This window comes from Vidua chalybeata, chromosome 5, assembly GCF_026979565.1.
Source record: "Vidua chalybeata isolate OUT-0048 chromosome 5, bVidCha1 merged haplotype, whole genome shotgun sequence".
NCBI lineage: Eukaryota > Metazoa > Chordata > Aves > Passeriformes > Viduidae > Vidua > Vidua chalybeata.
Window position 1 is genome coordinate 19,110,072 of NC_071534.1, and position 25,899 is coordinate 19,135,970.

The 25,899-nt window shown below is 38.2% G+C and overlaps 1 protein-coding gene across 11 annotated transcripts in view; it reads right to left on the reverse strand.

The window, feature by feature from the left end:
• TNRC6B (trinucleotide repeat containing adaptor 6B) overlaps positions 1-25,899 on the reverse strand; it is a 118,075-nt gene that overhangs the window by 66,683 nt on the left and 25,493 nt on the right. For 8 of the 11 annotated variants that reach the window (XM_053941990.1, XM_053941993.1, XM_053941989.1 and 5 more), the window contains one exon: positions 16,001-16,068. In XM_053941990.1, coding sequence (XP_053797965.1) covers positions 16,001-16,068 — 68 coding nt within the window. Of the gene's footprint in view, positions 1-237; positions 534-16,000; positions 16,069-17,566; positions 17,645-25,899 lie in introns of those variants that run through there. The other 3 variants (XM_053942002.1, XM_053941994.1, XM_053941998.1) reach the window with 3 other exon arrangements.

The window sequence follows — 25,899 nt, forward strand, 5'->3', positions numbered from 1 at the left end:
TTGCCTAGGTGTTTTAAATTACAAATATCTTCCGAATCCACGACACACTTATACGGAGAGCTTTTTCTAAAAAACCCCAAAAATCTACTAAAAGTGCCGTACACGTACAAGCAGACAAGATCTGAAGCAAGTCTTTGTGCTAGAAAAGACACCTCTGCCAAACCACGGATGGACACGGTCAGCTCAGGCTCTTAAAGAAATCAACTGATAGGTAAAAACAATAAAACATAAACGTACCACTAACCTCATAAAGTGCAGCAGTGCTTAAATCCAGCGAGTTGAGGCATACAAGGTAGAAATGGAAATGAAAAAAAGAAGAAGAAAAAAAAAAGAAAATCCAAAAATGGTTTTGTGTTTTTGCTTTTTTTGTTTAGGTTTTTTTTTCTTTTTTGTTAGGTTTTTTTTTTTTTTGCTCTCTCTTTTTTTTTTAATTTCAAACGTTCAGAACCCAGCAGACGCTCCGTCGGCCATTTTGGCTGCGCTCCCTCGCTCTCTCCTCTCGCTCCCTCCCTCTCGCTCCCTCTTGCTCTCTCTAAAGGAAGCAGCTTTTTTGTGACCTTCAAATACGGGCGGCTCACGTGACCCCGCGCGCGCTGTCACTCACCGCCCGGGCCCGGCCCCCCCCCCCCCGCCTTAAAGGGACAGCGCCCTGCCGCACCGGGCCGGCCTCCCGCGCCGAGCCCCGCGCCCCGCCGGGCAGAGGCGACGCACAGGGAGGGTATAGTGGGGAGCCCCGAGAGTACGGAGGGCGGCGCAGATGGAGCTTCTCTCTTTAAAACCGGCTAAAAAGACAGCAGCCAATTATGCTAATTCCACACTAGGGCTGCGGAGGCGACAGGCGGCGAATGGTGAATGTTAAGTCCCTCCAGCCACACGCGCTGTTCTGCGGTGCACCGCGAACACCGACCCCAGCGCTCGCTTGGAGGAACCCCCATTTTAGACACACCGCTCTCCTGACTCAAGGACAAGAGGTTCATGCTCAGACCAAAGTTAATCCAGGCTGTAACCAGACTGCCCACAACACACGCACGCATAAACGCGAGATCAAGGTCCAGACACGAGAACACCCGCAGGACAGCAGAGCAAATTCGGTCTCTCCGGCTGCCTTGCCTGCTTTAAGTCTCAGGCTGCAACTCAGCCATTAGGCAGACACTCCACAGTCTCTTCCCAACAATTTCCATAGAAAACCACTCTAACAGCGGCTGAAACAGAGAATCCCAGCATCTTGTAACATTATAAAAAAAAAAAAAAAAAGAATCAGCGGGATGTTTCCAGATGTTACCCTGAATGTGCAGAAACAGTAAAGAATACAGTTCAGCAAAAGGATATGGTGACGCGGGTATGACCCTGCTGTGAGACTTGATCCTGAGTCAGCCCAACACAGGTAGGAAATACTGGAGCTGACAATGTAATGGAACCGTGCCTGGGGAGGGAACTCACAGCTCGCTCGGGAAGCTCTTGGGAGCACCCTCAGGATCGAACCCTTAAAATATACAAGTTTTTAATTCTGTACAGTTATGCAATGTAACGATGAAGAAAGTAAAAAAGCCAAAACACACCTGAATGCCAGGAGAACTTTCAACATGTAGACCTTCGTACAGACTTTGTGTCTGGGTGTGTGCAAATTGCTTTAAATATGCTACTGCAAGCCATCTCAAACCTACAGTTAACATTGCTGCTGTGCTTACACTAACTTCTACTTAATCATTCTGTGTAAAATTAGCCAAAGATTAAGTGCTGCTAAATCCTTTAGACATAAAACCACTGATCAAGTGTGAGGCTAGATCTGGCAAGCGGGTCCACTCTGAACCTCGTGATTTAATGGGTCTCCCTTACCCTCTGCACTTTTAAGGTTTTTGTGGGTTTTTTTTTTGTTTGTTTGGTTTTTTTTGTTTGTTGTTTTTTTTTGGTTTTTTTTTGGGTTTTTTTTTGTGTGTTCCCTGTCCCTGCACAAATTTTTTCAAATTGATTATGATCTGATTTTCCTTGCTGTGCTTCATCCAGGTAGTAAAAGCAATATTCTGAGCTGGAGGAAAAAAAATCCAACTCCTGGCCCTGCACAAGCCACCCTAAGAATCACACTGTGTGCCTGAGAGGGTTATCCAAACACATCTTGAACTCTGTCACAGACATGGTGCTTTTGCCAATAACTTTGACAGGAATTCTTTAAGCATCTAAATCACTCATTCATGACAATACCATGGAATGAAGCCAACTTGGAGATCCATGGGAGGGCACTCCAAAGGAATTAATTTGAAGGGGGCAGAAGCTGCATGTCTTATGAATGAAAATAAAAATCATTAGTATGTATTATCATAGAACATAAGCCACTGGCCCCTGCAGGAGGCCATGAAAGGCTAGTGTGGCTCTGGTTCTGATGCGTTTTGCTCCCATCCTCATGATAAGGTACAGAAACTCAAACAGGGATTCTGCCACTGACAGGATTTCTTCAACAGGACTACAGCCTGCACTGTAACTATCTGTCTCTGCAGGCTCAAGAAACTCTGGCAATAGCTAATGCGAGTTGCATTTTGGGGTACTTAATGAAATAGAAGCAGCTGGATATAACTGCTCAGGTTGCTCTGCCTAAACCAGAGCAGAGAATTGCCCTGCTGGATGTAGCAGATTGGAGTGTTTTTTTTTTGTGGCTGGTCTAATCCAAACATAGCAATTTAGGAAATGTGGTGAAAAGTCAGGGAACATCTTATTTGTGGCAAATCCCAAGAAGAACACCACAATCGCTCTAAATTCCTAATGACAAAATCCAAACTAACTGCTAGGCATCCGATTCACACACTTTCATAAAAGCAAATGTAAATGCCTATCTATGAAACAGCTACCCACTCCTGAAAAAATACATAAAGTACTGCAGCTATATGTTCTATGCATGCTCACACTGAGTATGACAGTATGCATTAAGCTACAGACAATTTTATTCTCTTTCAAAAGCCAAATTGTTTTACTGAGACCTATAAATCCTCTTAACTTCACTAGGGTTTGCCAACTCTCCATTCTGAAGTCCTGGAAGCCTTTACTTCAAGGAGCTCATAATACTGTGATGACTTTCAGAAGCAAGCACCCACTTGAGTTGCTATGTATCCAAGTTGAAATAATTGCTATAAAATTTCACCTTGCCAGTGTTCTATCAACAAAGCTTTTTAAATCAGAAAGCAAGCAAATTATCAGTGAACCAAAAATATTTAGAGAGGCCTGTATGGGTAATTCTTAAATAACTGTAGCTTTAATTGAAAATTTTCCACTAAACTACCATTTGAAAGGCATCAATTCTTTACCTATTCTTGTTGGCATATTGATTAAGATGGCTAACAAAAAGGTTTTGGGGTTTTGTTTGATTTGGGAGGTTTGTTTGTTTGTCATGCAGCACAGTAGTTCAGAAAACAATGGAGTAGAGCATAAAAATACAAAACATATCCAAAACATGCACATTCCTTTTCAGAGGGCAGTTGCATTTCAAAAACCTAACCATTAATTATTCTGATGCCAACAGGCTGTTAATAGCCAGTGTTAATGGGTTATAGCCTCGTTATGTGCTACTAACTTATCTGATTACAAACAGTTCATTTCTAAGCTCCTTCCATCTGAGGATCATAAAGCAGTTTAAAATCTTTAATGAAGCCTCACAGTGCTCCTATGAGGACAGTATCCAGTATGAGCAGACATATATATTAACATTAAGAGAGATGCTTACAATTGTGGATTCCCTGTACTAGTATCTTAACTGAGACAGGAGAAGAATAGGTTTTTTAATTCATATTAAGCTGCATTGTGTTTTAGTAAGAGCTCACTCTTTTTGATGACCTATCAATAAGAATCAAACAATTAGGCTTCAATATTATGTATAAAGACATGCTCCAGTGTCCACTGGAACGGAGGTATCCACACCCTCCAGCTGTCATCTCAAAAAGGAGACGTAGTCTGTCTGACCTGTAGATCTTTACTCAGATTTAAAAGGATCTGAGTTCATCCCAGTCTAGATGCAAAACTCTCTCTTTCATGAGCCGGCATTTTGTTTGGGCTCAAAGTCCTACAGTTTGATGTCATATCTTACTTTGAAGGCTGCACCCTCATCGTCACAACACTGGACCCCACCCACTGGGCTTTCTATATTACCTATACACTCATGGCAATAAATATAAGACTTATTTTTTTCCCCCAGAAAGTTCTTCATAGCTGATACTATGACAGTGGAAAAGTAAATTAATCTAGTAACAGAGCTCCTCAGCAGAAACCTCAAATATTAACAAGCTTCTCATAACATGAATGCCTTGTCACCAACTGTCCTTTCTACTGCTGTTGAAGTTTGCCTCCTGAAATATTAGAGGAGAAAAGGCAGATTTTATTGCCAAAGTGAACTGAAGCCTACATGTCCTCTACCCTACTGCAGCTCAACAGTTAGATTTCTCCAGATCTCCTTCTCCCAACCCCAGAAGTGTGGTGCAGTAAGAGATGCAAGATAACTGGAGGCACATTACTCACCAGTTCCCCACCAGTCTCCAGCAGTGCCAACTGCCCGGGATTACAATCCCACCAAGCATGACTCTTCAAGTTAAATGGGATCAGAAAAATGCCTGTCTTTCCTGAGATCAGGCTAAAAACATAACTCAGGGTTGGGACATGTATGCAAGGACTGTGTTTCATAATTTCACAATTTCTAATAATAAAAAGCAAGCAGAGAACCCCATAAATTAAGGAATAGAATTAAAAGTCTTAACTTTTCGTTGGGTGCTCTTAAAACCACCGTATGTTTTATTGCAAGGGAAGCTATTTTTTCTAATGAAAACAGTCTCAGTCCTGGATTATGGATGGTTCAGATCAATTTTTAAATTATTTTCTCTGACTAGACAGAGATGCTGAGGCCAAACACTTCTGAAAATTGAAGATGATAGCTAATTCTGGCTGTACCAACATATTGTTTTAGTCTTCACAGCACCTAAGCCTAATTTCACCTAAGCCATTGTGCAAGAGTGATGACCTCTCCTTCTACAGGAGTGGAAAACTTTCAAGTGTTCAAAGATTTTTCAAGGACAAAACACTCACTCACTCTAAGGAAAACTAGGGGTTTTTTTGGGGTCCTCCCCTTCCACACTTAGTAAATAGCGAGATATTTTATGCTTCAGAATTGTGAACACCAAGCTGGTAATGTTTTTTAATGATAGTAAACAAAAGCATAATGTAAACAGTTTCTTCCGAGAACAATATCATGACTAAAAGCATCCAACAAAGGAAAAGCTTGCTTGGCTTCTGAAAATATTACAGCAGCTTTTGCATCCCTTATCAACACATTTTAGGAATTATTATTATTATTATTATTCAAAACTCATATTGCAACACTGCTTTGGAGTCATACTAAGCTCAGACCTCATTCATATTTTGCCAGGAAGAAAAGAAAAATACAAGGTCTGAAAACTTCAGTTTAAGAATGACACAACTTCAAGGCCAAGCCAAGTTCTGACCCCATACATTAGTGAAGTGCTCAGGAAAAGATAATGAGTTAGAAGCAAAACTTATTCACCAAATTTTGCAAACTCTCGTTTTTCCACCTAATTTCTCCTCAATCTGCTGCAATACTTTCCCTCACTGTTCAGCCTATAAATAATCTACCACTAAGCCCCCACTTCTTCAATTCCCCAAATGCCCTTTCCAGACTGGAGAAGGAGAAAGTTTTCAATCTGCCTTTTAACAAAGTTGTTGGGTGAACAACAGAACGGAAAGCTCATTTCCTACGAATCTCTGTCATACATGACTGCACCTCTACTTTCCACACTAATCCCAGCTTCCTGCACAGCCAGGTCTCCTTTGATGCCAAGGTTCTAACAGTATATTGAACTCTATGCAGAGCTCTTCCCATTTTTCACCTCTTTCAGTGTCTGGGCAAAAACTAGCAGATACTGCAGCTAATCCCAAAGCACACACATGATTAGCTGCTAGAAGACATAACCAGAATAGATAATTATTTGTCTTGTCATTAAACCCTTCTGTTAGTGGAGAAATCAATTTTGGTCTCTTCTCTAGGAAGCTACAGAAGTTTAATATATGGATAATTATATTATAGTTTCTTCTCTGCCTCACTCGACCAGAAGTGGACAACAGACTTCAAACTTATTTGGGAAAAATAGACAAGAAAAGCATTGCATGAGACTTAACTACTCTAGGAACTGAAAGATTTGACCCCCAAGATCATCTCTACCAATGATGTCTACATCTAAATGCTGATTGAGTCCTTCTATCCATATCCTTGGACATTAAATAAGTACTTTCCAGTAACATAACATGCAACTAAATTTGTGTAAATTAATATTCTTAGAATTTCTTTAACCTGCTCATTATCAACCCAGAAGCATCTTGATTTTGAAGGCTATAGTTCTATCCTAACAGGTTCCTAAAATCCTATAAACTCCCAAAATATCAATGAAATGGGAGACATCTGTTTAATGCAATTATATGAATGAGAGTTAAAAGAGAATCATAGAATGGTTTTGTTCAGAAAGCCCTTTAAAGATCATCTGGTTCCAACCCCTCTGCTGTGGGCAGGGACACCTTCCACCAGACCAGATTGCTTGAAGCCCCATCCAGCCTGGCCTCAAACACTTCCATGCATCTTTCAAATAAACAGACGTTCAGGGAAATGGTAAAGCATGTCATCCCACCCATAGATACAGCAAGTGTTGCTTTCTAATTGTTATTTACAGCATGCAAATTACCATGCCAGTTACATGACTGATCCAACTGACTTTCCATCAACCATAGCTCTTACTACAAATTTCAAAAGGAACAGTAATTTCATTCATTAAAGCCTTCCTTCAACCTGTTTAAGACTTGGAGCTTCACACATTTGAAAACAGCAGCAAGGTTTTTCATCTGACCAGGTTAGAATATTTAAGAAAAAATGTCTTTCATGTCTACAAACACTTTACCACAACAGGACCCATTCTTTATATGGTGCCTTCAGACATGCTCCTGAACTCTACTAAAAGCAGATTTCTTACAAATACTTTTAGGATATCTCATAAAAGACAAGACAAGGAAGATTTTTGGACTGAAAATCTTATTGTAGTTCAATCTTTCTTTTCCCTAACTAAAAAGAAGCTTAGACGGGTTTATTGTTTTGTTTGTTTGTTTTTTAATTTATTTTTTGTGAGATAGCCCACTATCTCGCTACAAAATTTTCTAACTTGTCTTTAGTTTTAGCATGGAGAGTTCAATCATTGGGCCGGAAACCTCTTGAGCAAAGGAATTTCTGGCATCTTGGTTGAAGCTGGCACCAACCCATTTTCCTTTGTTCTCATTAAAGTAACCATAATATGCTAAGTTAAATAATAATAATAAAAGCAAGCCAGCCCAAAACAAAACACCCAATGTAAAAGAAGAATACAAATAGAATGTATTTTGAGTGGATTACTGTAAGAGAGGATTTTCCTAATTTGACTTTTTTAAAATAAAAGCAGTATATATTGCTGCAAAAATCTGTAAACTGATCTAAGTGACTTGAACATCTTCCCTGAGTAATTTGCCTTCATGTACAGTCCTTCAGTTTGAAATGTCAGGAAAGGAACAGCTGGCTATCCAGGCAGAAAATTCTACAAGCTGTAACTGTCACAAATATTGAAATGTATGCAGAAACCCCAAAACAGTATGACTCCCAAATATTAACAACTTTGACTTAGGGCAAAGAGTCCAGCAAATTCAATCTATTTAGGTAGGAGAAAAAGAAATCATAGCAACTCTCCAGATCACAGCATGCCAGAGGAGCAATGCAGCTTAAGACCTCTAAAATATCTCTGTAAACAAGTTTTTAATTCATACCACGTTTACCACACAGTACAATATTTTTAGTCATACAAAGTAAGTACTATCTTCTGCATGGAAATAAAGAGCTTGTTTTTTTTCCTTACCTCCCTTTCTTTAACCAATAATGGTCACTTCATCAAGGCTAGTATCTGCATCTTAGAATCATGACCTTGACCTTTCTCTACTTTAACCTCTCCTATATCTAAGCCACAGCACATAGTCATCAAAATTTCTATTTTTTCCACACAAACAAAAAGACATCACAAACTCATTTACATAACATAAAAGCAGTAGTGCTTTTTTCCCCCTTCCTTCCTTCATCTCCTTGAAAGGAAGATTTAACCATTCAACCATTGTGGGTGTACACACAAAAAATACCAAAAAATTGATGAATTTGTTTTTTGAGAGAATGAAGCAGAGAAAAAGGCAGCGAGCATCTTAAATTTGATGCAAAATGGAGTAAAAAAAATTTAGGACTGTACTTCATACACATTTATGATGCCACTGACTTGTGCTAGCAGTCCGAAAACTAAATCCTTTGCAAATCAAAATTAGTGGCACTAACTTGGAGTAAGTACCATAGAAATTAATCTAAACTGTATTTTTACATTAAGAATATAGACAAAATGCTAATTTAGACAGGACTCAAAATTATTAAAAACCCATACAGAATTGTATTAGGTTGGAAAATACCTTCAAGACCATGAAGTCCAACCATCAACCCAGCACTGCCAAGTCTACCACTACACCTTAGATGATTTTGCTTGCTATTCTTTAAGTCTGTTAGCTGACTCCCATGGTAGGTGTCATCCAAGGGCTGCCATCTAAATAGCAACAAAATGCTGAAAAGAGAACAATGTTCAGCCATCCATATAAATGATACATTGGAGAGCAGTTACCTTGGCAGCTCCTGAAGAAGTTGGCAACTTTGGGAGAGAAAAAAAAGGAACAGCCACTAATCAAACAGACCTAAAAGCCCCCAACTTCTTGGACAAGGAACTCCAGATGTCAACAGAGTATCCAGCAGACAGTTTTTCCTGGAATTCTTGGAAAGAGACTAGAGGACAGTAGTAGGTGGAGAAGTGGGTGGTGGTGTCTGGAATACAGAGGCTTCGGGATTTTAGGAATTTGATCAGTATGCAAATCCTCTCCCCTTTGAAGTACAATAAGCTCTCTAAGACAGCAGCAAATCAGGATATCCTCCATTCCACTAGCAATCACAACTACTACTAACTGGAATAACTAGAGATAACAATCAAAGTATCAAGGATATGTGACACTATGGGTATTTTGCAGTATCATATTTATAAATCAAGCAATCTGGAATGGAAAATATATTTTCACTAAGACAAGTGTGAAGTAGTCTCTTGATCAGATGAGACTGCAAATTCAGAAGCAGGCTCTGTGCACTTCCTACACAGGACAAACACAGGTCTTAGGGGTGGGGAGAGCCCAAACAAACTAGCCTGATCTCACCACAGGACATCTGGAAGAGAGCAGCATAAAAAATCCTCAGCAAAGAAGTGCCAAAGCATTCGCACTTAGCATGTACACTGTCCAAAATATTTTCCTCTCTCAATATTCAGCAGTGGTGTAGACTAAACACATTGTGATAATAAGTGGGAACTTCACTTCCAAAGTTGACTTTTTTCTGTGTGACTTCCTTTTTTTTTTCCTTAACAGTCATCTGGCTTCCGTTTCTTTCCACGTATGAAGAAAATACTTGCAAAACAGCAGTATGCTAAGCTGTAGGTTAGCTGAGGTGTATGAAAAGCCCGTATTTGTTCATGGTTTGAAAGGAAAAAAAGAAGATAAAATCACTGAGGACATGAAATGCAGAGTCTTAAAAATCATGAAATGACAATTGAAAACCTTTTCAAGTCTAGCTTTCAGAAGCAAACGCCTAATTTTAAAATATTTTTGTTTGGAATACTCAGACAAGAGTCTTTCTGTGGGTAATACTTAAAATTTTAAATATAAAAACTTAAAAACATTTAAGTATAACACTGAAGTGGTAAAATATGGAAGACAATGAAACTTTCGCCATTTTAAAGTGCTTGTGCATAAATTCTGCATATTTTTCAGAAATACTACATACTAGGGATGCAAGTCAGCTTTTGTAACTTTGTTGACTTACAAGTCACAACTAAAACACAGCTGCCTCTACAGATACAGATTTTGCTCCTGTCTCATTCATTTCTACTCACTCAATTGCAAAACAAAGGGCAATTTTTTATGCCTCAGGGCCCTGTTAAACACACAGGTAAACCTGCCTTCAAATGCAAACTTGTCCTGTCACTCACTCCACTGTATGGACTAAAAACATCTATACAGTATGAAGGTGATGAAAATATTCCTTAATCCTTAGCTGGACCAGTGTTCATTTGGTTTTAGTCTAATGGTCTCACACCTTTAACTACCCTATCAAATCTCTTAAGGTATAAAAGAAAAAAGTTAGAACTCTGCTACTCACATACTGGTATCAGACCAAGCCTGAGTTACCACTGGGTCTGAAGCAGAGTCTGACGTGCTAACAGACCTGCAACACCCTGTGACAGAGAGGTCTGCTATGGCAAACACACACATCCCACATCTCCCTGTGGTGACTTGTTAGGATCTCAGGCAGAGGACTTAAATGTTTGGGGACATTTCTTTCAGCAATATAAAAACAACTATGCCTTTACATAATTCTTGAATGCAATTAAAGAAATAACTTGCCATTAATTTCACAGAATTTGGGTTGATATGCAAATTTAGGTACCTCAAATCTGAGTTGATAATCTGAATTAGGATTTGGATACTACTTTGAAAGTCAAAGCATGGATCTTCTGACAAAAACCAACCAGTAAATTTAAGAAGTGTAATGGCACTCAAGGCAAGTCTCAGTATCTTCTGTAATATTGCATGTCCTTAAAACATCAAACAAACCCCTGTTACAAAAGCTTTCAGCTAATTGTTTACTTTAAATTTGGTAAGAACCATGTTTTATCCTAAAGAAACAGAAGCTATGCTAGGGACCTTTGTGGAATTTCAACTGTTCAAAAGAACACTGCAGTAGTTTATAACAATGCCTATCATTCTCACCAACCAAACCAGACAACTTCAGGACATACCACTGCAGCCTTTTTATAGTTTTCAGCAACACCATGAAAGAGTAAGATTGGCTCTTTTGTGCCATTAAAGCAGCAATGTTTACATGTGCCTCTGACATAGCAGGTTGCTGAAAACAAAGACTGGCCTGTAAACTGGCTTCTTGATTTCACTTAAGTTTCCACACAGCAAAACTAAGCCGGGGGAGGGGGGAGCTATTCTGCTGTGTAAGTGAACACAGTGGTAAGTTTTAATGAAGACTGGGCCATGTTCAGACATACACATTCAAAGATGAAAGGCAATGATCATAAATTCTTACTGAACAGTAGGAAATTTTCTTCACTGTGAGGGTGATTAATATTGCAACAGACTGTCCAGAAAAGCTCTCAAATAAACATGAGAAGCCTGATACAACTTAGAAGTTAAATCTAACCTTCAAATCTGCCCCCTCTTTGAACAAGATGATTTTTGGAGTCTGCAATTCCTGTTTCCAGGTTAGGCCAATTTAGATACTACTTTCTTTTAACTGTAGTGTCACACAAATCCAAGAAGACCTTGAACCTTCCTGCTGAAATGTCAAAGGAAAATAAGATACTATTACCAAATGTTCAACAGTTTTGTGATGCTCAGTGGTTCCAATCTCATCCTGGCATTACTGCAATTTTAGAAGGTTTCATTAAAAACACTTGCCTTAGAATCTGTACATTAAACTATCAAGCCAGGGAAAAGCCTATTCAGTAGATCTAACTAATGACACTTTCTAAATTACAGAAATGATCTCATTTTGATACCTTTTTTAAAATGTGAATCACTTCCAGATGTACAAATTGTCAAGATAGTTGAAGACTTTTCCCATTACTACGATACAGCAGGTAGGGAATAGCCAGCTGAGGTACTTCAAACAGCAGGAGCAGCTTGGCTTACCTTCCTACTAAATGTGAGTATGAACTTGGCTCACTTTTTGTCTGAATTGCTAGTGTCAAACAGACCTCTCCATGTGTCAGTTAGGAAGAGTAAAACATTTACATTTATCTTATAAAAAGAAGTAGTTTTTCATTACCCAGTCCCTTTCACTCATTAGGGTGCACACATTTCTGGTTGTGACAGCTGGTGGTAATTTATTAGCACAAGCAGAGTTGTTAATTAATGCTGCTAGAGCTAGGACCAGAACCTCAATTTAAGGACTTCGGCAGAATTCTTCTTCCTGCCCCTGTGCCTGCCCCATGCTCATGAACAGAAGTTTGACTGTTTTGGAAAGATGTTTCTGGATCACATTTGCCTCTTAATCTTCGCTCCAGCAGTAACAAAGTAAAAGCCTTATTACAAATGATAAGGGCACTGATAGGCTGCTGCCATGTAAAATCTAAGTATTTTGTGGGGGGAGATAATATTTACTCCCGAAGTATGCCAGTTCAGGTCAACCTCTTCATAATGGATGAAAATATGAGAGAATACGTCTAACAAAATATTCACCTGTAATTAAGCATGACGACCTCTTTCTCCATTGGGAGGGAAGGAAGGGAAGGAAACTAGTTTCTTACTAAACATATTAGCTGCATAACAAAATAATGTGACCAAGTATAACACACAGTGATATCCCATGCCAGACAGCTAAGAAGAGAGAAGGTTACAGAGTACATAAAAACTGAGAAGTAACAATTTATCAGGAGTCACTGGCCCTCAGCCAGAGCAGGAGCAGGGTGTGAGATGGCCATGATCTGCTCCAGCAGTCCCAGCAGGCTCACTTCTTCTGAAGTTCAGTTTTTAGCATAAATCACTTGACTGCTGCACAACCATGACACCTTTTGTGGCATATGCACTGCACATAAACTGCAAATCTTTCACAGGACTGAGATGACTGTGCACATTACATTTCTCGCTTGTACTAAGGATTTTGAATAGGTAACTTCCTCATAATTAGCTTAAATTGAAATAAATTATATCCATGTTGTAAAAGATCAGTTGAATATTTCTGAAGACTTTGTATACAGTTTAACCATTACCATTTATGGTAATTCCTTCCCATAAAGATGACAGGTATCAAAGACAGTACTTCTCACCTACAGTTCAATTAAAAATCTTAAAATGCTGTAACTTTAGTATGGTAAATCTGTCCAAAAGAACTGTCCAGTACAGCAGAAAAAAGGCTCAAAACATTGCAGCAAGATTGTTTGTTGTTGCTGGGTTTGTTTGCATTTTTTGTGTGTGTGTGTTTGTTTAATACTAGAAGGCAAAAATGCCAAGTTTTTATCTCTGAGTCAAACTGGGGAAATAATCTGTTTCATAAAGTGTCAGAAATCATCCATGGATGCTGGCTCCTTGTATTCAGTTTTGAAGCTATACTTTAGTAAAGGAAATTTCACACCAAACAGGGTCTAGGTAAGAACTATTGCATCCATCGAAAGTCCCTCAGAAGCATCTTTTTATTTCTGTTCTTTCATTGTCCAGTAAAGCTTTGAGCCCATTGAAATGCAGATAAATAGTAAGAAATTTGCAGGGCTTTCCTAGGAGGTCAATACTGGCAGATTGCTCTGGAGCTCTGGTGCAAGTTTGCTCCCTTGCTGAAACCATATCTTCTGAACACTTCTTCAATAATCTCAGTGCAGAGCTACCCAGATCAGGCTGCCTAACAAAAGGCAATTAAATTACAATGGTCAACTTTCCTGAACAGTAAATTAGAAGCAGTCAAAGAAAAACCATTCCATCTGCATACCTGTAGAGGAAGTAAATCCTACTAAGTCTAACGACAGCTGGAAAGGGAATGAAGCATCTTCAGTGGATCAGCTGTTTCTGTAGAGAACATCTGACTCTACATTCAAATTTAGAATCTACCTTCCACTAACAAGCTCCAATTTTATTTCAAACCAACTAGGAGGATAACAGTAGACATGGGTACACCAAATCACTGCAGATGGATGGGATCTCTGAGACCATCAATCCCATGCCTTTTCTCAAAGCATGGTTAACTAGAGCAGGTTGAAGCAGAATTGGGGTTGTGCTCAGCTGAGTTTTGAGTCACTTAAAGGGCTATGAAGGCACAACTTTTCTGGGTAACCTCTTCTAAGGGTCTGACCATGTTTAACAGTAAAAAAAAAGAAATTTTTTTTCCCTTGTGTTTGAGTGGAGCTTCCTGTATTTCAGTTTATGCCAATGGCTTCTTGCCTCTCCACCAGGCACCACTGTGAAGAATTTGGGTCAGTCTTCCTTAGTCTCCTCATCAGATATACACATGGATAATAATATCCTCCCCAAGTTTTCTTATCTCAAGGCTAAACAGCCACAGCTTTCTCTGCTTCTCCTCTGTCAGATGCTCCAGAGCTCCTCTCTGTCCTCTTTCAAAAACCCAGTCCAGTATGTTGATGTCCAGCTAATCCCTACTGCAAGTAAGTAATAATACAAAGAAGTCATTTCAGATTTTTTCCTTTCTTCTCTTACAACAAGAAGTAAACTCTGTCAAGGCAGACAATTTTGTTAGTTAGCTGAAAATTTGATACTATGGGTAGAAAAAGATTCAAGTGATTTATTTAAATTTAAGAGCAATACCCACAATTGAATTTTGCTGGCATTATGCTACTTTTTGTAATTGTTGCATTACTAAAATATCACCTTTAGACTTCAATCAAAATATTATTAAGAATTATACTCCTAGAGCAGAATCTGTATGACAAGGTTCTAGATGCCACCTGAACACAAATATATTAGTTAAGAATTAAAAATATCGCCTATCACTAATCTCATGTTCGTTAATAACCAGAGTTTTCAAGAAGAGAGATGATGTTTTAAACCACTTGAAAAGCTCCAGTTAAAAATCTAATCAACTCTAAAGTAATTCTAGTTTCCACTTGCACTTAAAATAAGACCCCTAACAAACACAAGGCTATGGCAAATCAAATACAACATCCCTCGTATTACTCACTATAATAATGTATTTCATTGAACTACTAGCTATATAAAGAAACAATTCAGGAGAGCAGAAATCTAACTCCTACTTTTTATTTCTGCTCGAATTTTTCTTCTGGAACTTTCTGAAAGTTTCTACTTCAACATCTTTTGTATCTCTTGGTACCACAGTAAGTTGCTCAGTCTGAATAGATAGAAATAACAACAATTACTTTGAGAAGTTTGGCTCATGTCCACGATGGAAAGAATGCGCATGTTCAGCACTAGAACTCTGCTGACCTCAACTTGCCTACCTCAGAAATGGCTTCTCACTGTCACATTGCAGTGCACTTACAGTTGCCAGCTTATCTAGGAGGCAAAGTAGACCTTCACCCCAAGTCACATCCCAGCCTTTCTGCAACAGGTGTAGCGCAGATCAACAAGAAATTCTCAAGATTTTCCAAAGACCACCTTCTTGCTTGCTCCAAATGACAGGAAAAGAAAAAAATTAATTACAGTATCAAAACTGAATTACCATTGCATTAACTAATGAAGAGAATACAGAATACAGCCATCACTGAAGTACTTCTAGGACAAGGCCCTCTTCTTCCTATCTGAACAAAAACCCAGGGAAAAGTCCAACCAGTACTGGATTTCAGTTTGAAATCACATGAAAAAGCCTTTTCCCAACAGAAATCAGTCATTTTGTTCTCTGATCAAGCTGCTTTCCCTAAAGCTCTGTGTACCAGCATCTTATATTGTTCATCCTCCAAAGAGCATTTTGTTTGTAATTTTTGATCCTTTATTAAAACGCATTCTAAAGAAATAAGGCTCAAAAGAGGACCAATCTGCCATATGCACACCAAAAGGAAGGCCCCGGTTCTTTCATATTTCACATTACTTCAGTGAAGAGCAGCTGTATAGAAACTTAATGTACAAACTCACTACGTCAATGCCAAGCTTCCAGAATGATTTTCCCTTTTACAACAATTTCTGATTCATGTGTTGAAATTGCAATACATCTTTCTATGCTTTTACATTTAAGGCAAATAAACATCCTGCCTCTTTTTTTTTTCAGCCACCATCCACTATTTTATATATATGGATATTTAAGGAATCAAAAGGGTGAGCACCAAGCAACCAACCAATGCTCCCAGCACGTTTAAACGAGAGTGCTTCATTTACTACGGTAAGGCCCTTTTGAAATAAACGCGTGACTCACTGTTTGTTTTCTTCACCAGGAGGTGGAGTCTTGCCATGCCCCTCCATTACAAAATCCTCATGTTCCATCTGCAAAGGCAAGCATTGCAGGTCAGAAATCGGTGGAGCAAAACGCACATCACCTAAAGTGGCCCTTTTCATATGCAACAACTCAAAACAGCCACTTTATCACTGTGGCTGGTCCAGAACAGATCACGTAGTTTCTTAGCAACATATGTACATCTCCAACCCCATTGCTATGGTATCATTTCACTGCACAAATTTCAGAAAAATCTTGCAAGGGAAAAAGAATGGTTTAATGGCTATAGCAGAATACTATAAGTCAAGGTACACAGGTTTTAAGTTCTGTTCTGTTAAAGGCTTCCCTTGTCATTCTAAGTATTATTTATACCACTTCTTCCCTACGTATAAAGCAGGAATTAAAAAAAAAAAGTTTTAGAAACATCTCTAGAAAAAATTTAAAATTTTAGAAGACACTTATTAAGCACAGAAAGAAATTGCTGCAAAAGCAGAGTACTTCTTGTGAAAAATAACTTTTCTTTCAAAAAAGACTTTAACTGCACATGCAACTTAGTTAGCAGGGTAAAAAAGAGGCCTAAGGAAACCTCAAATAGATGCTGTTCCAATGACAACATAAGGTAGGCATTTCCTTTGGCTCTCTTGTTAGAAGATTCCAAGAGCAGTAAGGAAGTCTTATGTTTAATTGTTTGCTTTTAAAATATCAATTTTAGCATAGATTTTCAGTAATTTCTTTGGAGAGAATAAAGAATTACATTATATTTGCTCATTCATTAAATATGCACTCTTCATTTAATCACTTAATTCAGCCAGAAGTTCTTGCACAGGTAGCAAAAACATTCTTCTCTTTATATAAAAATTGAACACATGGAATTAGTATTTTATATAAACATCCAGGTACAGTTAGCAATGCTCTACTTCATGTGAAGCCAGCAAACAGGTCCCACTGCAATAGTCAATAAAGCACACAAAAAAGAACTGAATCATAATCACACACAAATCCATGCCACTACATTGAACTGGAAAGAGAAGAGAAGCACTATTCAGTCAGTTAAGATAACACAGCTTAGTCAGTCTTTGAAGGAGCAAAAACCCCCCAAACCAAACCAAAATCGTACAACCACTTTCCCTTGTGCCCCTGCCCTCCCCGCAAAAGAGTCAAGTTTACTCATTTGTACATTAATACTTTTGGCAGATCAAAAATACTTTCAAAACCCCGAAATCTGCATATTGACATCTAACAAGGATACAAGAAATTATGTTATTTGACTGCCCAGGCACAGCCCCAAGCAAAACCACTAACAAATCGACAAAGTGGGGAACTCTAAGGTGCTAATGACATCCCTAAGACAGACAGTCAATCAAATATGCGTAAATTCACATTTGTAAACATCTACCCCCATGTCTCCCAGTCCAAATAGTATTTTCATGTAAAAGCAATGTTTGAAAACAAGAAAATTTCTATTTGCAGTTATTAAATAACTTGGACTTTTATCCATGTATTCCCACCATATCAGATACACAAATCAATTTGTACTTCAGTCCATACCTGATTCACAAAAGCTCTAACAGCTGGACTCACACCTGTCCAGCTGAAGAGAAAGACATCCATTCCACTTAATTCTGTTGTTGAGAATGCTGAAACACCAAAGTGTGTCAATAGGTAAAATAGTTACAGATTTGTGGCCACATTGCAAAACAGCATGGTTCTGTAAGTGAGAGTAAATGTTTAAGAATTACTCTTACACAGGAGGTATTTTAGCCTGTTGCTGGTATGAGACAAGTACAATTCTCAGGAATGGTAAGCAAGGGAACAGTTTGTGGCCAGTAGTGGGAAGACAAAATGCAGCCTTTGGGAGTAAAGAGGCACTACATACAGCATATTTAGTGCTAAACTAACAAGATTCCCATATAAAACAGAAGTTCAATATAATGAAGCTGTAGAAAAGGAGTAATCATTACAAAAAAAAAAAAAAAAAAAAAGAAGTGTAAAAGGCAATGATTTTAAACCCAACCCTCCAAAAACGTAGGAATGGGAAATCACCGTAGGAATGGGAAATTACTTTATTAGATGATAATCAGGAAATCTGAGAACTGGAACATCTTGTAGGCCACCACCAGAACAAATCAATCACTGAAGTATTGCTGATAGAACTGTTGTTTTATTATGAATTTTATATGAAGAACACTAGTGACATCCCAGTTCCAGCATGCTTATCTAGCAAAGTTTCATTTCAAAGAGAAGTGGGCAAATAATGACAAATAATAAAGGACCTGAGCTAAGAACAAGATTGTAGGTCCAGGCACAATCTCTTTTAAAATGACTAGAGAACCCCATCTGCTTTAAGAAATGTTAAATCAGTTTGCTGTACTTCAGACAGTAGACAGAAGTACCTGAAATTACTAAAATATGCACAATAATAAAACTGTAGAAGATACGGTACAACAGCACAGACACTCACAAGAAGTTCACAAAAAAAATAATCACTGAGTGAGGAAGAACTCAGGAACACAAACTATATAACATACAAAATTAAAATTGGTAGGGTTTCATTGATAAATAAAGCCAATAATAAAATGCATCAACACACTAAAAAAAAGTCATGGGAAGGTCAAGGAATTGACTATCAGTTAACTAGAAAATATCTCTTTTGAGAATGGATAAACAACTAGACTTGTAGGAAACATTTGGCTGGTCAGGCTCAGAGGACAAAGTGCTGTATGCTGCCTGGAGGGTAGTATCAAGTGGAGTGCTGCAAGAGTATAGGACAAGTCCATCAAATATCTCTACCAATGACTTGCAGGGCCAGTAAGGTATATTCTAGTCAGAATTTTAAGATAAAGTTTAACTGGGGTGAAGAGGATCAATCAATAAGTCTAAAGATAGGGCTGCCATTCAGATGGACCTAAACAGCCTGGAGGAATGGTCCCTACAGGATTTGTATGAATTCAGACAGGACAAACACAAAACACTTGCACCTGAGAGGCCCTGGCAACAATACAGGCTGATGAGTGTCTGGGAGCAGTTCCATGGAAAAGGTCTTGGCATAAAGCAAGCTGATCGTGTGCCAGCAGTGTGCCTTGTCAGGAAAGGTCACCAGCATCCCAGGCTTTATTAAGACGAGCCTTGCCAGTAGATGAGGGAACTGATTGCCACCTCTACTCAGTGCTTATTATTCCAGACATGGTCTAATGCACCTCCTTTTGGGCCCCCACAATACAAGAAGTACATTGAGAACGTGGACACAGTAGCCACCAAGACGCTCAAGGAGCCAGAGCACTTGTCCTCTGAGTAAAGGAAGAGGGAGCTGGGCTGATTCGGCCTGGAGAAGAGATGGCTTTGGGCAGACCTTAACAGTAAGTGTCTGTACCTACAAGGAGGTCAGCAAGCAGTCAGGCTCACCATAGGGGTACCTGTGACAGGACAAGAAGCAGTGAGACCATGAGCAAACTAGAGAAGTCCAGAATGGATACAAGGTAACTGATTTTCACCAGAAAGACATGCAGGAGTAGAACAGATAGCCTAGAGTAGTTTTGCAGTCTGCTTGCTTCAAGTTTTTCATGGACTGACTAGGTAAAATCCCTCACAACGTGGTCTGACCTCACAGATGACCCTGCTTTGAGCAGGAGGGCAGACTGAAGACCTTGGAAGGTCCCTTTGAACCTGAATTTCCCAGCAATGCTATGAACACAAGAACAGATTCAGTTTAATATTGAGAGGTAACATCCATGACAAAAACCCCTACTGAATTCCCAACCCAGCAAGAACCTGCACTTTGATCTGGAAAAGTCTAAGAAAAATATCTTAAAAAGTTGCATAATAATTAAAAAAAAAAAAAAAACCAAAATAAAACAACCACCAGGAAAAAATAAGTTATGCTGAAAAAATAAATACTGAAAAGTCTGCAGCAGATCTACAGTATGCCCTCTCTTAGAATAGTGTCTATGAGCAGAGACAATGAAGACTCAAACCCCCTCCACAACACTCCAAAAACATGAGAGCTCAAGAGTAGAGAATGGTATAGACAGAGGGGAGATTTCATATTAATAAAATCCAACATTTGTCCTGCAAATCTCCCTCAATGCAAGAAAACACAGCACTGACACAAAAAAAAAGCAGTGTGACAGTATTGTAAGAAACATCACCCCTTTGCTATTACAATATAAACAAAACCCAATTCACTCTCAAAAGAACACCTGTAAGAGGATACAGAGAGAAAATGTACTACTAAGCAGACAAAAAATTAGTTCTTGAACAAACAAATTGCAACACTGAATTTCACAAGTCTTTGCAGGTTTTATGGTTTATGTACCTATAGGTACAAAGATTTATCTGTGTATTAGAGGATTAGAAACAATAGCAGTATAAGCTTTTCTGTTTCTAGAAATGACATTACTTTTACAAAGTGAAAGGAGAAGCTATATATAAAGATCATTCAACAGGCCTGATCTGGTGCAGCAATTTCTGCCTTCCTCTATTTGCAGAACCTTGATTCTAACTTTCTTTTGTTTGCCTGCATATGTTAAACAATCTGATGATCAGTGATCTCTGTTTTGCACTTGGAATTCTGCCGGTTTTAAAATTTTTGCTAGAAAGTGATACACAGCTTATTTAATGGTCTAAAATTTCTAGAATAAGTTCATAAAGTAATACCCATTTACATCTTTCTGCAACATTTAAAAGTCATTTTATTGGGTATTTAATCTTAATTCAAATAGATCTGACAAAGAGCTTTCTGAAAACAATTTAAGAGCAAGTAAAATTACAATAAAATTCAAAAAGCATTGCTTACATATGCATAAAGTTTGTTCTTAGGCCCAGCTATCTATTAATTAAAGATTAAAAAAATACTTCAAAATTAATAGTTTAGGTCTTATTTTCCCATTGACAATAATGACGTCATATGACAGAAAGAGCGAGAATGTGGTATTTTAAGTTTTTGATTAAGTGACTATCTGAGGATGAACTGAAGAGAGGAACAGCACATAAGAGCCACAGTTAGCTGAGAATACTCTTTTTCTCCTCCACCCACAGTTCTTATACAATTCCTATGCACATTTCTTCCCCACAAGTCTCTCAGTTTCCCTTCATTCCGTCATCACCCTTTGAGTCTTTTTTTAAAGAAAACTGGAGCCCAGAGCTCTTGTGAAGTTCCAGCCATCCACAGCCTCACCAGATCTGGCTCACTGCAGCATTTGGAAAAGGTGCTGCTTTCTAAGCCTTGAGCCTCTCTTGACTCACAGCATACGTAGGAAACAGTTGTCCGTGATATGTAGAGTGAGAGCGATATGTAAGACAGAGCTCCTGGATCCCCTTTATTGCTCCCAAGGAAAGAAGAAATGGTGGAATGGCAGAGGATCTGAAACTCTTTAGCTTCTCTTAAGAGGACTGCAGAGGGAGCCATTGATTCCAAGAGCAGGAATCAAAGGAAGCACACTCCACACCTGTTTCTCCTGGCAAGCAATGGAGAAAGCTTCAAGATTCTGGCAGCTGGAAGCAGGAACCAGAAATAGACCCTGAAACAGCAGGGGAGGAATTCAATAGAAAACTTTTTTTTTTTTTTTTTCCAAAAAGGAACTGCCAGTTGTTGAACTCTGTATTTTATTATTTCAAAGTCTTTTTCTCTAAAAATCCAGGCACCTGTGAATATCCAAATTTCAACACAAATATATTGAGTGTTCTAAATAATAAGAGACAATCTGTTTTATTTAAGAAAATGTATTCCGTATTAGACACTCAATACTTAACCTTTAGAAAATGAAATTTATCATAAGCTTCAATGTAATAAATGATTATATTTTTTTTGTCCGGAAGTTACATGTTACTACAGTTTCATACTACTCTTTTTAAAAATATCTTCAATGAGACCCTAATGGATTTGATTAATGAGTAAACCTTATCTCCTAGATAAAGTCAGCAACACTCTGAAGGGTCAGAAAGTTTCAAGGGCAAAAGCCTCATCTTTCCTGAATCCCCTTGTCAGAAAGCACAAAGTACAAAGAAATGTACTAATGCAACTTCAGAGAGGTGCTATCACTGCCTTTTCCTACTCATTCCATAGTTCCTTTTCAAAGCTGGTTTATTTCCTATTTAAAACCCAAAACAAGCACCCCACCCCAACAAACAAAAAAAAACCAACCAAACAAACAAAACAACAATTAAAAAAACCCCAAACAAACAAACAAAAACCAAAAGGACTTGAGCCAGCCAGGGTATGAAGACTCCAAATTTTTCACTGACTAGCATCTCAAGCAGACACAACACCAAAGCTTTATCTGGCACATGACCAGACACTCTGGTGGGGACCAGCCAAGGTCAAATATTGCTTTCTGCAGGTTGTGGCCATCCACTTCCCGTGCTTTAAGTGAAGTGATTTTCTCACAGCCTACCCCAGGCCCAGCTTAAGATGGACAAATCCGATGATTTGTCACAAGTACTGCTCAACACCAACGTCCCTCCCAATCATCAGCAGCACCCGCACTACTAAACAGGCCATCAGCACTTATTTTCTCCCACTAATAGTTGTTTTAAGGAGTGTTGCACAACCCAGTCCTCAAAATCCAAGCAATTAGTCACTAGTCACTTCTGCTAACAGTGGTGGAAGTTGAGCTACAAAAAAGAAATCTCAGAGACCATTTGAGGTCTGACAGAAATGTAATCACTACTACAAATGAAAGGAAAGCTGAGTCACCTCTCTCTGCCTGGCTTCATTATAGGCACTTTGGACAACCTGCATTGGGAAAAATTGTACTCACTAGGAACAGATTAATTAAATTTTTAACTTATCTTCCTTTAATAAAAATGCAATTTAGCTGCTAACACTTTAATATTTTTTAGGAATAAATTAATGTTGACCTAGCATTTCAAAATACACATAGAATAGCACAAATTGTTTAACAAAATTAGTTTCAAAATGTACTTTTTAGATTAAATCTTAAATTCAGTACACAAATGAAAGCATAAAAAAACCCTTAGAATTTGTGACTTAAACTTAAAATAAAAAAAAAATAAAAAACAGCTCCTAAAATGAGAAAGCACCAAGTATTTTTCTGAATCACACTGAGGAAAATCAAAGACCAGGTATGCATGAAATATTGGCTGAATTTTTGGTCTCTTCTAGGACTTTGTTGTATTGTGCACCATTGTGATGTAACTAAATTTGCACTTGAACCTACTTCTACCTTTTTTTTTTTTTCCTCAATTTTGCCAAAGCATAGTCTTGATATATAAAAATCACCACCAAAATATGTGAACCATCTCCTAGCCTAATCAGTATTTTCTTGAAACTTTTCAGCAGCATCTAGACAGAGCATTTAAATGTTATTACCATCACACGGTTCTGACCGGTTTTCTGTTAGTTACAGGAGACGTGAAAACTTACTAACATAATCCCTCTGCTAAGTCACATTCCACATTCAGTACTCCCTGCTAATCATTTTGAATGCTAACACACTTAGACCATGGTAATTACGTTCAAAAGTTACTAATCTGCTACTGGTGTTTGTTATATGCAGCTTAATGGTACTTTAACACCTGGCTCACTGAAACATAACATTAACTAGAAGAAATGCCAACATGTTAACATACACCATCATTAAAACATGCATCATGCGTACAGAACAGCAGGACAGATTGTCAGTGGGAACTCAATACTTCATTAACCTATGGAACTCACAATATGTAATTTATGCTACAGCTAAACAAGCACAAAAGCTGCAGCACTGGTTAAAGACCAGAAGTTTTGCTTTTAGTTTCAGCCGTCACCAGATAGTCACTAAGCAATTGCAGAAATAACCTGCTAAGCTTAAGCAGTTTTATAAATATCATGAAAACAACAGTCGCATTTTGGAAATGCTAAAAAGGTTGGGATCCCAGCCACATTTCATATTGTACAAATACAAAAGTTTACTTAATGAAACATTCCTTCTTTTTAGTGCATCATTAAACTGCTAAATATTTAAAATACAACAGCATGCGTGTATGTATGTGTATATATATATATATATATATATATATATATAAAATTAGTATATATCTTGCTCTGAAAGCAATTTAAACCACCTAGCTGTTTGCAGGAAGATACAGTTCTATGTCAACCACTGAAGATGTTAAAGTCACTCAAGTCATGGTATGACAGGATATCCAGAAATACCATCTGAAAACTTCAACTCTGAAGCTGCCAAGGCAGCTTCAAATAACAATTCAACCATCTCAGACACAAAAAATTAATAAAGTGCTCTGAATTTAAGCAAAAGTGCTTTTCTTTTCCTGTTCCACTTTTGATGATCTATTCTTTAGTGTGTTCCATCCATACACTCCCATCCATTTTGTAGTGTGTTCTGCACAAACATAGTATGAATGGAGCCCAGGATAATATGCATTTAGTAAGACAAAAAAAATCCCCAATTTTATTTAATTAACCTTTTAAATTATTCTTCAGCTAAAGACCAAAAGCATTTCACAGGCTGCGAATTCTTGCTAATTTCAGCCACCTTTACACTTTCATAACAAAATTTTTACACTTTCCATTTAGGGGATACATCTGACCCAAAAGCCCTTGAACAGTTCACCCCCACCAGTACTTTCAGAAGCCACCCATATGCAATCCAGTAACTCTGTTTATCCAACTCATTTTACTCAATTTCCTATTCATGGTGCAGACACAGATGAGCAAGTTATAGCAGTTTAAACTGACATCTGTAAGTGGCTGATATTCTGATATCCACATTGTTAACCACACTGACACACAAGAGAGAAAACATATTAACTTTCTCCCACTTGGATTTGGAAATCTAGATGATGTATTGCCACAAAAGGACAACAGGCATGAACTGCTAAAAGAATTTTCAAAGGCTTAAGACAGCTGATGATAATCAGAATTACAGAAAACTAAATTACAGTTTTGCACTACACATTTAATCACCTTCACTGCCACAAATACTGTTTTAGATGTTTGTTAGGAATGATTGAAAGTGACATAAGCCAGGCACACACAAATTGGTGCTGAAGTTATTCTGCCTTAAAACCAGACAGGCAAACAATAGAAAGAAGAACTTTCTTTTCTGTGTTCACAGAAATCTGTTGTGTGGATTCTAAACACATAGAAACTAACAGTGGCCCACAAAGTTCCTCAACAGCTGGAGGCTGAGAACAAATCTGTTATATGTATATATTAACTCTGCCTTAGGTCTGTATTAGGCATCCACTTTTGATCACTGTCAAAAAGGAGAAGGAATACAGGCTATCCACACCCACAGTACACAGCTGCTTTCCAGTTTCTTCAGTTACCAGAACACAAATCCAAACTCATTTTAGTCACAGGCTAACACTGACACTGCTGCTTGCTTACAAATTTTTTCCAAAATTATCAAGATTATTAGAAAGATTAGCTATCTGACAGACCACCAAACCATTAATATAGCCACTCATCTCTGGAGCAGAGCCTGGGCTTTTCCACAACTTGCCCTCAAAAAATCCCCAACAAACCTCTAGATGCCATGGGAATACGCTGTTTCTCTGAGAATTACATGTGGAAATTTTATGTGTTGAAACCAACCAACATGATTTCAAAGTACCTCTAAATATTTCTCAACCTAATTCCACACTACTGTGTCTGTACATTCTCCCCTCTTATGATACACCCTCTTGCCTACTGCTCAAATGCTTCAGTGACTTCAAACAAGTGCCAGGAAACGCTGACATGTTTTCAATGTTGCTTCTACTCTTCAGGGGAACTGATACTCACAATGTGTTTTTGCAGAATTCCAGTGTCCTTAGTTGTCCAGTCACCCTCTTATGTACTCAAATGCTGAAAATCATCACTACTATTTTTTACTACTACCATCACAAGAATAACAACCCACACTCTTCCCATCAAACCT